This window comes from Aythya ferina (genome assembly GCF_964211825.1).
Source record: "Aythya ferina genome assembly, chromosome: 7".
NCBI lineage: Eukaryota > Metazoa > Chordata > Aves > Anseriformes > Anatidae > Aythya > Aythya ferina.
Window position 1 is genome coordinate 3,999,550 of NC_140302.1, and position 13,651 is coordinate 4,013,200.

Sequence of the window (13,651 nt, forward strand, 5' to 3'; positions counted from 1 at the left end):
AATAAAACTGTTATCTGTTCTAAAACAGTAGAAAGAGAATTAACAGTCGACAATAATGGAAGATAACCTGCAGGGATGCGAAGACCTTTAACCTGTTTTCAGCACATGATTCCGTTATCAGTATGACAGGAGGCCATTCTCACCGATTTTTCTCTAATTTTATGTCAGAATGAAGCACTCCTTGGTTTTTAATATCTAGTATCTGATTTCTTTTCCAATTAAAAGCTGTTATAGTGGGTTGGATGAAGATGGTTAATTGAACTAAAGCATGCAGAAGTACTGGGGAAACCTAGCTAGAGCAACAAAATCAATGAACAAACACCAAATACCTGTCACTAAATGTAAATACTTCTGAGCTCTGCTTAAAGTCACAGAAAACCAACTATATTTTTAAATATAAAGTCGCATTCTCATCTTGCATCCTTCCCAAACAGCTTATGCTCTATGAAATGAATTATATGAAAAAAGACAAGACACATAAAAATGAATTGACAATTCTTCTTACAAACTGTGTTTGTAAGAACAGAGATTAAGCAGGGAAAATCAATTAAGATAGGTCTTCAGGTAACTGCAAATCTCAAAGACATTATGTGTATGAGACAATGTTACATTCACGGAAGTGAATGGATATATGGTAATTTATCCTAGAAAAGGGACTTTGTGAGATGATAGCTGTGAGATGATCATTTATGAAGGGCAGATGCATGGATTTTACTTTTGTGTTTATACAGCCAGGTGTTCATTGCAGATACGAGTACGTTTGCCTAATATTTTTAACACCTTTCTATATGCTGTTACTAAAACTGTACAGATCATTTTGTTCTAGAAGTGTCTGCCTTTTGCCAAAACAACAGTGCAAACAGCTAAACATGACGACCATTATTCCTCAAAATTACAGTATCACTTAAATTGTCAGTAAAAATCTAAACGTACAAAGAACCAAGAGAAATGCATAATGGTATTTTTTATTTGCACAGTTAGGAGAAAAAAGAAAAAGGGGGTGAGTGAAGGTGTGCAGACAGAGATCTCCATTGAAGATACAACTGTAACGTTCAGGCAGTTCTAACCCTACGATGTCTGAATGCCTTAACTTGGGAATAGCAGGTGTCTCCAATCTGCTGTAGTACTCTGTAGATGTTACACTAAGGGAAACGGTGGATAGAAGAAACTAGAGCAGACTAAACAAACAGGGCAAGAGGCAAAAGTTTGATTGGAATAATGGGTTAGAAGTCAAAAGTGATGGGAAAGAAATCCAAAGTGAAAGGCAGCTCCTCTGAGCAGCAGGAAGTTAAGCATGTGGCATCTCAACACATCAGCAGGGGTGAAGGCTGTTATTCACCAGCACTTTCGCATCCCTCATCCCTTAACGGTCCCAACACAGACCAGTGGACAAGAATACATCCTTCTGTTAGCAGATACAGTAAGATCCATATAGTTCTCAACTATTACTTTAGCTAACGTGGTTATAACGGGACAAAGAAAGCTAGCACTGATACCTCTTTCTCTATGTAATTAAATCTCTTTAAGACTAACAGCCTCTAGACAAATTTAGACAAACGATAAGACAGAAAAGGAGCAGGTCCTTACATTGGACTCAACAAGAATGTCATAGGGCTTGCTGTCTTCTGTGTGTTGCCCTTGCTCAACTCTACCCCAAACATTTCCAGAAACTATCTAAATTGCTATAGGTGCATAAAGACAGAGCAGAAAACAGAATAATTCAGCATTTGTTACCTTTGTAGTTTGAAGGTAACATAATGGTAATACATCTTCTGAAGTTGTTACCCAAAGCTCTACCTTTTTAATAAAAACAGTGATAGAGCTTGAAATGGCCCAGAAAAGGCTCTTAATGACTGGAAGAAACACAAAGACTTGAACAGGACCAAGTTCGTACAAAGCAGAGGAGCATCTACTTTTAGGCACCTGGAGTGGGACTTTTCATTTTGTATTGAGCAGTGTTTACTGAACAGAAGTCCTGGCAATAGAAAGGAATCATTACCGTCTTTACAACAGAGCAGCTTTTGTCACTTCCACAATGGCACAGAAATTTAATTTCTACATTTTCCATACATCAGCTGAGAGAACAAACTAAATTGCATCATTTTGGGGGAAAAAAAAAATCACTGATCTGTGCATCAGTCTTCTCTAGACTTTGTTTACTGATATCCATTAAACTCCCGATTAACTCATTATTGCCAGGATTTTGTTCAAGTTCCCTTCATCTGAGGGTGGCCCTCTGCTAACTGCTGCATTCAAGGAGTACATCACTTTCACAAGCTGCACAGTTGGTGAGTTGTGTCTTCTGGTCCCTATTACTGCACAAAAATCTTCTCACCAGAACAAGTGAATGCTTGAACCTAAGTGTATTTATTTTGCTATACAGGAATGCTTTTTAACTGGCCTTTTTTTTTTTTTTTTTTTTTTTTTTTCATTTCTGGAGCAATTGTTTCGATTATAAAATGCTCTTAAAAAGATCATTCAATTAAACAAGATCAGTAACTGCCACTGAGACAGTTCTCCCTTACAAAAGTAATGCTTCCACTAAGCAGACCTTCTGGGAAAAAGACTGATCTTGACAAACTGAGAAATTAAGTTTCTCAAAATCACTTTTTCCTTGAAGAAAAGTGTTTAAGTTGTATTCTAAAACAATCAACCCAACAACAAAAACTGATACACAGTGTTGCCTCATTTTCTCTATCCTACTGTATTCTCTTTGGTATATACCTCTTGGCACTTTTCAAGCCCTACTTTATAGCAGGGCAGCAGGCATTTTTATTCAGAAAAATCTCCAAACCACAGGAGTAAGAAAGAAAAATATTAAGAAATTGTCTAATCCTGGATCACTACTGCAAGAAGGACACTGCCTAAAATGAGTAAAATGTTATTTAAGCCTGTAATCCATATAGACTGGTGTGTATGTTTTCATTAGAACTAAACACACTGTATTTTGACTGGTGGTTCATGTCAGTCATTACCTGTCACATCTTATTTCAGTTTGATTTGTAATGTCAAACTGCCAATGCAATCCTGAAGTTCTAATTTTATAGTTTTTTAAAAACAAACAAACCAAGGCAGAGAATCCTTTTATTTGAAGGGGAACAAGTCTAGATGAAAAATCTGCAAAGGAACCCTTACTCTGTACCCTAGCATAAGCCCTGTTTGTATGATCCTTAATATTTTTCATTATCTAGTCACTTTTCTCGGCAGATTCTAAAACAGATCACGATTTTTTGTTTATATTTTACATCTAAAGGAGAAAAAGAAATACAATGCTGTTTTTCCTTTGTGTACCAGACTGCACTTTATGCAACTCATAAAGATGAAATACAGAAAATTTAAAAGCCTGACCCTTTACCCCAAAAATCGGATTTTTATTTTGCATACAACTCATACAATTTTGAGACACTGCAACAGAGAAAAACGTACAAGTTTCATAAATAGTATTAGAGAGTAGAGAATGTGTTTTACCAAATGCTGCAAAACTGAATTTGCCTACACAGAAGCATTAAGCAGTGACTGTCTATTCTCTAGAGTAGCAAACATACGTGTGGCTCAAGGGACCATTATGCCTAAAACAACAGACTACATCCACCACTTGGCTACTGGAAAAAAAGGCGGGCCAAACCAGGCAGAGCTTGTGAGCAGTAACTACAGGCTTTCTGCTCATTTCTTGCTGGGATAAAATTTAGAAAGGCACATGCAAAGGTGTGTAAGAACAGGAGCAAGAATGCTGCAGACCTCTCAGCTGGACTCTGCTAGAAACTGGAATACGAGACTGGTACGCTTGTTCTCTTGCACTGTAAAAAATGATCTCCCTATAAAATCACCTGAATCTTTTACACACAAATGATCATTTTCCAATTGTAAGTTGATTTCATACCTGTAACATAAGCTTAAAGAATCAAGAAAAAATTATTGTTATGGTGGGCCACAACACACAGATATCTAAATTTGCATTGAATGAACCAATCATGCCATAAAACATAGGAATAAACAGATCTGTTTTCTGAGGGCTGAGAAAAGGCTTCCTGTGAAAACAGGAAAACATGTAGGAAATGATGGACTGAATCTGCAGGTACATAGAACGAGAATCACACCAACGTTCTTCAACCTTCTCCCTCAATTTAATACCCTCCCAGAGAAAACCAATGACATCCTTTGAAACAGTGCTCCGGAAATGAGAACTTTTACTATGACAGCAGTGTTTTGAAAGGAAGGTTTCAAAGCAGCCACAAACAAGATACACTGTCTCTTCTTTGCATCTTGACTGCTTGCAAACAACCTGCAGGATATTCAATGATTTTTCCTCAGGTTTTTCACTAGAACATGCTTCAACAGTATTTGGAAACATGTTTCTGAGGGTGTGGTGTCCAATTGTAGTGACTTTTATCTTCACATACAGCTTTTTCACTGTGTGATCACAAAGCACAGCTCAGTGCATATGCAAACTCTCTGTTCAGACTGTAAAAGAGCTTTGGTCTCCTTGAAGTTCCAAATTAGCCACTAAGTTCAATTTGCAGTATTTGTGGATTTTTTTTTTAATAGTTTCCAGATTTGAAACATCTGGAAAAAAATGCTCTATTAGGATACCTCAAAGGATGTGTGTGTATATATATTCATGTATATATAAATATATAGATTACAGCTCTACTGCTCATAAAGTGCTTATTTCTATAATTTATCTACAAGAGTTACAAGTATTGGCAAGAAATAATGATCTTTCAATAGAATTAAAAATACTTTTAATGAAGCACAAAATGTATGCTTACATTATAATCCATATTAATAGGAAGTGTGTATTCTCCTTCCAATATTTTACACAAGTTTTTAAATAGTACAACACCACTGTGACTCCAAAAATCTCTGAAAATGTGCCTTCATCCTCAATTAACCCAGTGAAAATATAGTAGTTTTATCACATATTCAAATAGATTTTCTTCATAACATGCTTTATGTGCAGTGAACACAGCCTCCATAAAAAGTCTAAATCATAGTCTAAATCCTGTATTTGAATACAGCTTCATAGAAGTTACGAATATGTTCCTACAGTAGTCTCATATGCGCTAATAATGACCTAGAATTCATTCATTTAGGTGGTATTCCTAAAACTTAATTTGTAACATTTCATTGTTTTATTAGGAACATTAGTCTGTAGTATTTTAAGCATTATACTGACATCATACATTTCAGACAAGAATAAAAGTTAAATTTCCATGACATTAATGAGAAACAGATTTAGTGAAGTATCAGGAAAACAATGCCTAAACCAGAGTTAATTCCAGTCATCCGATCCACAAGTAGGGGAAAAAACGAGCCTAGCACCTACTGAATACAAACTTCTCCATTATACCCAGAGCGCGTCCTTCAGTGATGGGAGAAGGCTGAAGACAAGTGTCAGAGAAGTGGTTATTACGCACTTTGTACAAGGAATTTTTCATCTACCGTGATGATGTAAGGTCAGGATGCACCGCTCCAGTTTTACAAGCTGTGAACATAGAAGTGGGTCATATTTTCCCAACATTGAAATCATGCTGAAAATAACTCTGTCTTCAAACCACTACCAGTAGAAAATAATCTAAACATTCCAAAATGTCGCCATTTATTTTGGAACCTAACTAGAAATAACTTCTTTTGAGAAATCTGGTTGCCACTGGGTGTAGTATCATCTTATAAAACCTGAAAGTAATTGAATTAGCCAGAAGGGATACTCCTGCAAAAAAAAAAAAAAAAAACACGCAACTTTCTTTGGTACAAGGACAAAAAAAAAATGCAAGCCACTTTGGGAACATCAAAAGTGAACTCTTTTGTTTGTTTGTTTTTGTTTGTTTTAGGCAAGATCAGATACTTTGCTTTTGAGATGTGTGTTAGCAAAAGACAAAAAGATAAATATACAAAGCATGTTTGGGAAAAAGGTGACATGTCTACTAAAAAGTAACTTGGAATAACTACAAGCATTTAATCAAGAGTAATTACATTTCATAGAAGATTGACACTTAAAAGGCAAACAAGAAAAGTACAACTTGTTACACCAAGTCCTGAAGTACATGATAACAATAAAACATCAATGAACTTGCCTGCCAACTGAAAAAAAATATTACTCAAAAGGATTCAGGAAACACTGCTTCATGATAAACTTTGTGCATTTAATGCCTGTCTTCGTTCTAACACCTTAATATACTGTGCACTGGCAAACTTATATGCTCTTCATGGTTTATTTCGATAATAAACAATAGTAAAACTCAGTAAATAGAACTGGGACAAGGCTTTTGAGACATGAGCCAGCAGAGTTCATGTCAACCACTCCAGTGATTTCAGTGGGTTTGAAGTTAAGGCCTAAATACTGAAGCCTGTGGTGTAAGCACCTACACAAAGGCTGTCCTTACTAAACCATGGTATTACTAAAACTGTTTTACATGGAAAGAGATAAAGGGATGTTGGTATATGTAAGAAGTGTGTTCAATTACAGTAAGGAATCATTTGAAACCCATAAGCCTGCTTATTGCAGAACGTGAAATCCCACTGGGTAGCTTGTTTGTGCCAAAGGCAGAACAAACAAAACATCTCAAGTGGTTCTCTCCAGACTTTAAGATATTTTTTTTTACGTGTAGCCTTTTTGTTGTGTTTTTCATAGACTTTTTGCATTTTTTAATTGTTTTGTCAATTGTCTTTTCATTTTAAAAATGGCTTTGTCTTCTAGAATACTTTAACTTACCCTGTTGCAACTGACAACTCCAAGAAAGCCCTCTCAATGCCGCCATCTGGATAATGACCTCTACTCCAGTAACAAATGTTTTTTTAGGTGTCCTACTAACATTCTTCCTCCACCAGTGCCTACTACAGTGCTTTAAAGCCAACTCACACTCCTGTCCTTGCAGGAAGAAAAAGGTGAGTTCACAGTTCCCTGTGTTGAGATAGAGCCTGAAGTAGTTGTTACCGTAATGACAAAACCTGCTAGGGGGTCCCCAGTTTGCACAACTTAGGGTTTCTTCCATTATGTTCCTGATTACATTGGAAGTATAAATAATTCTCAAACTTGCAGACACATACGACATTGCATTTTGATATGTAAGGTTGCTATGTGTGTTAACTACAAGAACATAATTAAATGTTACTCAAAGTGTGTTATCTTAGTGGACTTATTTGAAGGGGATAATAGATTTCAGATTAGATGGTAAAATAACTTCAGTTAAGATCTTTATGCAAATCAAACTGTTTACCAATACTAACGCACTAAGTACGTTTATCATAAATTCAAGCACCTATGTCATAAATACAACCGGAAACCCACATTAGTTATCTAGTCTCCAGGCTCACAGATCTCTTAAAAGTTTCCTATCCAAAGTGTTAAACCATGAGCTCACCATCTGACTGAGCTGAAGAAGGTGGCTGAGGAAGACGACTTCCTAACAAAAAAAAACAAGAGTGCAAACTGCTGGAATTCTGGCTGCCACAGAAAATGAAAAATATCATATCCTTCTTTTGATGCAAGCGGCTGCATAAGACTTCTCGGACACCTGTTTTTGCTGATGGTGCTCACACATCAGAAGGGTATTTTTCTGTCTTGAAGTGCTCAATGTATGATTTTTGCCCACACTGCTCTACAGAAATTAGTGATAATTAAGACAGTTGGAAGAAAACATAGAACACCATTCACTTGTAGAAAATAACAGAGCTCTACTCAACCATCTTCCACAAAAAAAAAAAGCATAGGTCTAGGTAAGGAAAGTATCTTTAGTTTCTTCTCTTATGTAATACTTTGGAGCAAAATCGCAAAATCATCGCATTCTGTTTTATTCTAATTGTATATTCTTCTCCATGTTACTATATATTCTAGATTTTTCCTTGCACACTCAACACACTTCCTTCATCCTTGAATATTCTTCCATTTAGAAAGTATGTCCAAAATCTGCATCTCCACATCTTTGCAAAATTTCGTACATGCAGACAGAACTCCCTAAGCGGCCATACAGGAAACAAACCTACCCAAGAAGTTGAGAAATTTTCCTCATGCTCAAAGCAAAGTAAAAACTGAACTTGGTGCTAATTATGCTGGATTTCACCTAATCAGGCTTTGACCTGAACCTCTCTCAGCAACATTTCAAAGAGCTGTGATGTACATTTGGATGGAACCTTCATGTCGATGTTATCTAAACTGATTTAGTTTTAACTACTGCAAGGACTGAGAATATTTTAGGCATTGTTTGTGTATCTAATTGCATCTAAAACCAAATGGTAAAGGGATTCTGTCTATATCTGGAAGTCCAAACAGATCAAGCATAAACAACAGAATGAGATGATCATATGCACGGAAGCCCCCCTAACCAGACAGAACTGATGTAAATAATGAAAATAACTCACACAGACTAACAAAGTCATTGCTTTCTTAGTTTTATATTGAATGATGGAGACAGAGTATGGTGTTCTCACCTACCAGTTATTTATATAAAGTAGCAGGATGGGCTACCATACAAAAAAAAGGACAAAATGGTAGAATATTGAACTAAGAATACCAAAGGCACTGTTCAATTTGCCCTATCCCTCAATTCTTACCCCAGAAATAGAAAAGCATTCAAAAGCAAGAATCTAAATGAGATATTTGCATTCACTACACTCATAGTAATTGCATCTTGTAGTACATGCTTTCCCCAAGAAAAGAAACTTTGCCTCAACCATCTACCAATGACATTAAGAAGAAAATTCTTCGGTATTGCCAGAAATTTCTTAATCATCTAGTAACTAATTAACTAAGGAACATTTACAGCTATCAGTGCTAATGCTAGTCTTGTTTTCAGGAAGAAGTTCTTTAGGAGAAGAAAGTCCTCTATAAGAATCTGGAAGAAGAGCGAGAATGGAAACTTGGAATAGGTGCTGATTGTTCCGGATATACAGTCATGGTGAACTCCAATTGCAATGGACTGCTGACAGACAAGGTAGTGATTCTCAATTAGATTTCCTGCTACTTTCAATTCTATCTAGTGAGTACAGGAAAGCTGAAAAGGTTCCAGAACGTTTTTTTATTCTTTACTTGTGGTTTAGAGTTTACAAAAGCTTACTACAACATTACTTCCTCCTAACCTGCAATGTAGGGAGATTCAGAATGGCAGACTTCAGGATTCAACCATGTGAATTATCAACTCTAAATACACATCCACTCAGGATCAACAGTTAGAAACATACTACACTGACTAAACTAACATTGCTGCCAACATTATCAGAATATAAACTCTATAGATTCATAGGATACAGGTACATACCTTATTTGTCATACAGAATAAATACAAGTGAATAAGTTGAGTAAATACAAGATGACTACATGTTGCTGTTCTGAAGAAATATGGAGCACTGCAGAAAATCTTACAATTAGCTCTCAAAAAAATCAACAGCTTTAAAAAACTGTAGTGCAAATAAACACTATAAAAATAAAGTACCAACAGACTTTAAATGTTTATCTGTGTATCTGACAACGTATCATATTAAATCATTCAGATTTATTGCATCCATTTACAAAGTTGCCATGCTTCAGCTCCCTTCTGCTATAGGATACTTATATAAGATACCTTCTTTAGTACTTTGGAGACTCATAAATGCAGAAAGAAGTATTTGTAACCTTTGAACATTGAAAAAAGCTTCCAAAATAATAACACTGCCAATTCTTACAAGTAAGCAACACATCAAAGGAAGAGAAGGTATGCTTATTCCAGGAATCTGAAATTACTACTGCACAAAGTATGAATGCACCCTTTAAAAACATTTAATTGCCCAGAAAAGGTGACCCTTATATAAATCTACTTAAGTATCTACTTAAAAAAATGAAACACATTGTCTCCCTTAACATTTAGAAGAAAGGAAGTATCCCGTGTTATAATGCTGGTTCTGGGCTACACAATACAGAAAACACTAACCGTCAGATAAAAGAAACACTCATTTGCAGCTTAAATTCAGGAAACAAATTATAAAATTGCTTCAGATAAAAAGAGCACGCTATCGCAAGATTGATGGCTTCTCCCAAAGCATTTTTGGTGCTTAGGAGGGGAGTCAAACTGTTCACTGCCTAACCTATCTGCTGAAGCAAACTCTGACTAGTCCATATGAGAAGCATGGCTGCTGCTTTATATTGCTTTGGCATGGCAACAAAAGGCTTCTATCATGACTTTTTTCTAACAATGCACAAGGCACACACCTTCTAATCTTCCAACGGAAGCTGTCTACCTTTTAATTTTTAGTTCTTGACAGCAATCATAAAGGAGAATGAGTGATGGACAGATATATATTCCTGCATGAACTACATCCCAACTGCTCTAAAGTTGAATGTATTACTACACTTTTATCTGCTACATAAAGCTTCACTTTAAGATGAATCTTAAGATGGTCTAGTGAATTATTCCAGAATGATCTAACTACAGTTGTTTAATAGCACTGGATAAACTGAAGGGACAGTCTGAAATTCTCATCTACTCTGAGTCAAAATAAAGCTCACAGCAGACCAGACCTTGTACAATGCAAGTAGTGGTGGGATCTGGATAAAAAAAAGAATCTGGTCCTTAGAAAGGATAGAGAAGCCCTATTTATAGATATTTTATTCAGCATATAATTAATTCAATAACACTTCTCCACGTACTGCCATTAATGGAAGTGCTGAGAGACTTACTGTGATCTGATGTGAAAAAAATGATCACAAATGTATCATTTATAATTTTAGCATGAATCAGTTCTACTATATTAACAGATTCATGATCCATACATAAATACACATGCATAAATAAACCCTGCTCAATTATGTGTATGTTCCCCCCAACACGTTCTGCTGCATAATTTCCAAATCCAACAGCCTGCAGTTACTATAGAGCAGTAAGAGTTGAGGGAGTTGAGGGCATGTTTGCCAGAAAGGAATCTGGGTGGGACACTGAACATCTTATCCAGAGCAGGTTTTTGAATTGAATGGTTAACTGTACATAGCCGAAAGTATTACCAAAAAAAAAATAAAACCAAAAAACAGAGAAAGAGTGTGTAATGTAATTTAATGATTATGATACAACATTCTAACAATTAAGAAATTTTGTTATAAACATAAGAAAAATATTCCACGTAGAAAATATAAACTGTGAAAGGCTTTCTTGCCTTTTTTTTTTTTTTTTTAATTCAGGTTAGAAAACAAAACCAAATGATACCCCTGCAGATCTGAGACTGATCTAAAACTGGAAAACAAGAAGTGAATTTTTCAGGTCTATGGGAAATCTTAACAGAACAGGATTCAAGTTGGGTATGTGAACAGAAATTTCCGCACAGATTATGGAATATTGAAAAAATTCTTAAGCGCTTTGTGATTTTTGAGATAGAGTTACTCAGTCCACAGCCCTATTTAGAAGGCAGGTTACACTCTGACATGTAAATGTTGTGAAACCAAATGGCTAGAAGAAACATTGAAGAAATCTAAAAGGTTTGGTCCATGGAAAACAGGAAAAAACAACAGTAGGTATATCTGACCAACTGGCTCCAAGAAGCAACAGAAACAGCCGAAGCTACTAGGTTAACAACTTGAATGTCCCTAATATACCAACTTCTTTTAAAATACTCAGATGAAAACTAATGAAATAAGGTATATGACATCCCTAATATACTACAATGTTTTAAAAGACAACAGGACAAAAGAATTCTTTGAATGCTGAATGACAAAGGAAATAATTGCTAAACTGGTGTCTAAAACAAAAAATTAATCACAGACAAATATGAAAAGAGCACAGCGTACTTGTAATTCCCACAAGAATGCACGATAACAATTATAACAAGGTTTGTAGGTGCAAGACTATGAGAAAAACATTATTAACACAGCAGGAAGAAAATATTGTCACAGAGATGCTGGAAAATACATTCACAATAGCTATCTGAAAGGTTCCAGAGCTGCAAGTGAAAGGCAGACTACAGAACTGCAAATGAAAGGTCCTTAGCTTGAAAAAGAAGGGGAACCTAAGGTCCTCTGCAGAAAAAAGTCACAGCTGAAATGCTGGTAACAGCTTTGATATGGGCACACAAATAACTGTCCAAGTTAAAGCTCAGTGAAGAGTCTGCTTAAGTTTAAAATAAAATATATTTAATAGAATGATCACTAGCAGTTCCCTGATCTTGGTAACAACTTAAATCCAGTATGAATGGACACTGCCAAAAGAATCCCTGTCCTGGATCCTTAAGGCCTAAAAGGGAAAATATATTAAAAGGGATAGACTTCCCTTTCCCAGTTTTTCAGCAGATGCCACTAAAACCAAGAGACACTCCCCTCATCTTTCTCCCCTCTCTCCATTTAACTAGCTGAAGCAACATCATGCATGTCAAATCCATGCTGGTAACAGAAATTTATTTTACTATCCTAATTTAGAAGAAAGGCCTAACAACCAAAAAAAAAAAAAAAAAGAACAAAAAGAAAAAACAACTGAAGAAGGCAAAAATAAAGTTATTAGCTTATTTATAAACGTAACTTCATTCTATATTAATGTTGTGTTTTAAATGCTGTTCTTGCTATTTTTTATCTCAAGAAGGAGAAAAGTTTATGGAGACTGTGTTTAAGACCCAGAGCCCTAAATAGCAGGACTGCACCAGACACTCTGAAGCTTTCTGAAAAAAGCCTGTTGGCAAAGGGCACTGGAGAGGTCTATTCTCAGTTCCTTGGATGATCACTAAGCACAACAGCATTTTAAAGCAAGCAAACAAGTAGTTATGAGCATCTTAACTCTCATGTACAATTTATAATTAATAAGTACATTAATGTTATTAAGAATGAAGAAAAGCTCCTTTTAAGCTACAAGAAGAGAAGGTAAGATTGGCAAGAAGACATGGCATTATGCTCAGAGTCATTTTTTGATTATCTGAAACACAGAAGACTTTAGATGACATTTCTGTTTCTTCAGAACATTCTTTACATGCGAAATAAATCTGACAGTTTTTTACAGATAGTATTTTTAACGCAGCTTCAGAAGGATTAGAAGAGAGCTTTATGAAAAAAGCTCACTGGACTTAATGCAGGTTGTTGACTCTATAGTAGAGCAATATCCATTGGTTTTTGTATCCACTGCTTTAGAAAGTTTTACAACTATTGGTAATCCTAAGCAAAAATAAATAAATAAATAAATAAATAAATAAATAAATAAATGTATATAGTAAGCTAAGTTATGCAACTATCAACATCCCTCAAACTTTAAGGGAGAGGAAACGTTTACCTACAGCACTTCTCTTAGTTCATAGTTATCCTCTTAGATTTTAAAATAATTCTTTGTTGAATACAGTTTCTTATGACCTGTCTCTTGTCTGTGTTCTACACCAATTCCACAAGCTTCCAAGCTGAAGCCATACCCTGTCTTTTTCTATCAAACTTCTTTTCAGTCATTTCCAAAGAAAGGACTCAGTCCTATTTAGCAGACCTTGGGCTTCACAGGCAGGGGTACGAACCTCTGTATGATAAACAGAGTTTATTATAAATTACAACATTCACTTTAAATCTCACTGAGGGTGACAAATAGTGAAAAATGTTCTTCCCTTAAAAATACTTCACCCTTTTTAATTAATTACAGATTTTGAATTTGCATAAACTACAAAATGAGATTCAGCAACCTTATTTCAGCTGCCCTCACCTAAGTCATCTAGAATGAGATCGGTCATATTG

General features: G+C 35.6%; 1 protein-coding gene across 6 annotated transcripts in view; it reads right to left on the reverse strand.

Annotated features, from left to right (window-relative positions):
* CTNNA3 (catenin alpha 3) overlaps nt 1–13,651 on the reverse strand; it is a 468,549-nt gene that overhangs the window by 93,674 nt on the left and 361,224 nt on the right. Inside the window, exon 14 of one of the 6 annotated variants that reach the window (XM_084526477.1) lies at nt 4,726–5,485. The exons of the other annotated variants lie outside the window; for them this stretch is intronic. Coding sequence (XP_084382603.1) covers nt 5,439–5,485 — 47 coding nt within the window. The 3' untranslated portion in view covers nt 4,726–5,438. Of the gene's footprint in view, nt 1–4,725; nt 5,486–13,651 lie in introns of those variants that run through there. 6 annotated transcript variants of the gene reach the window in all.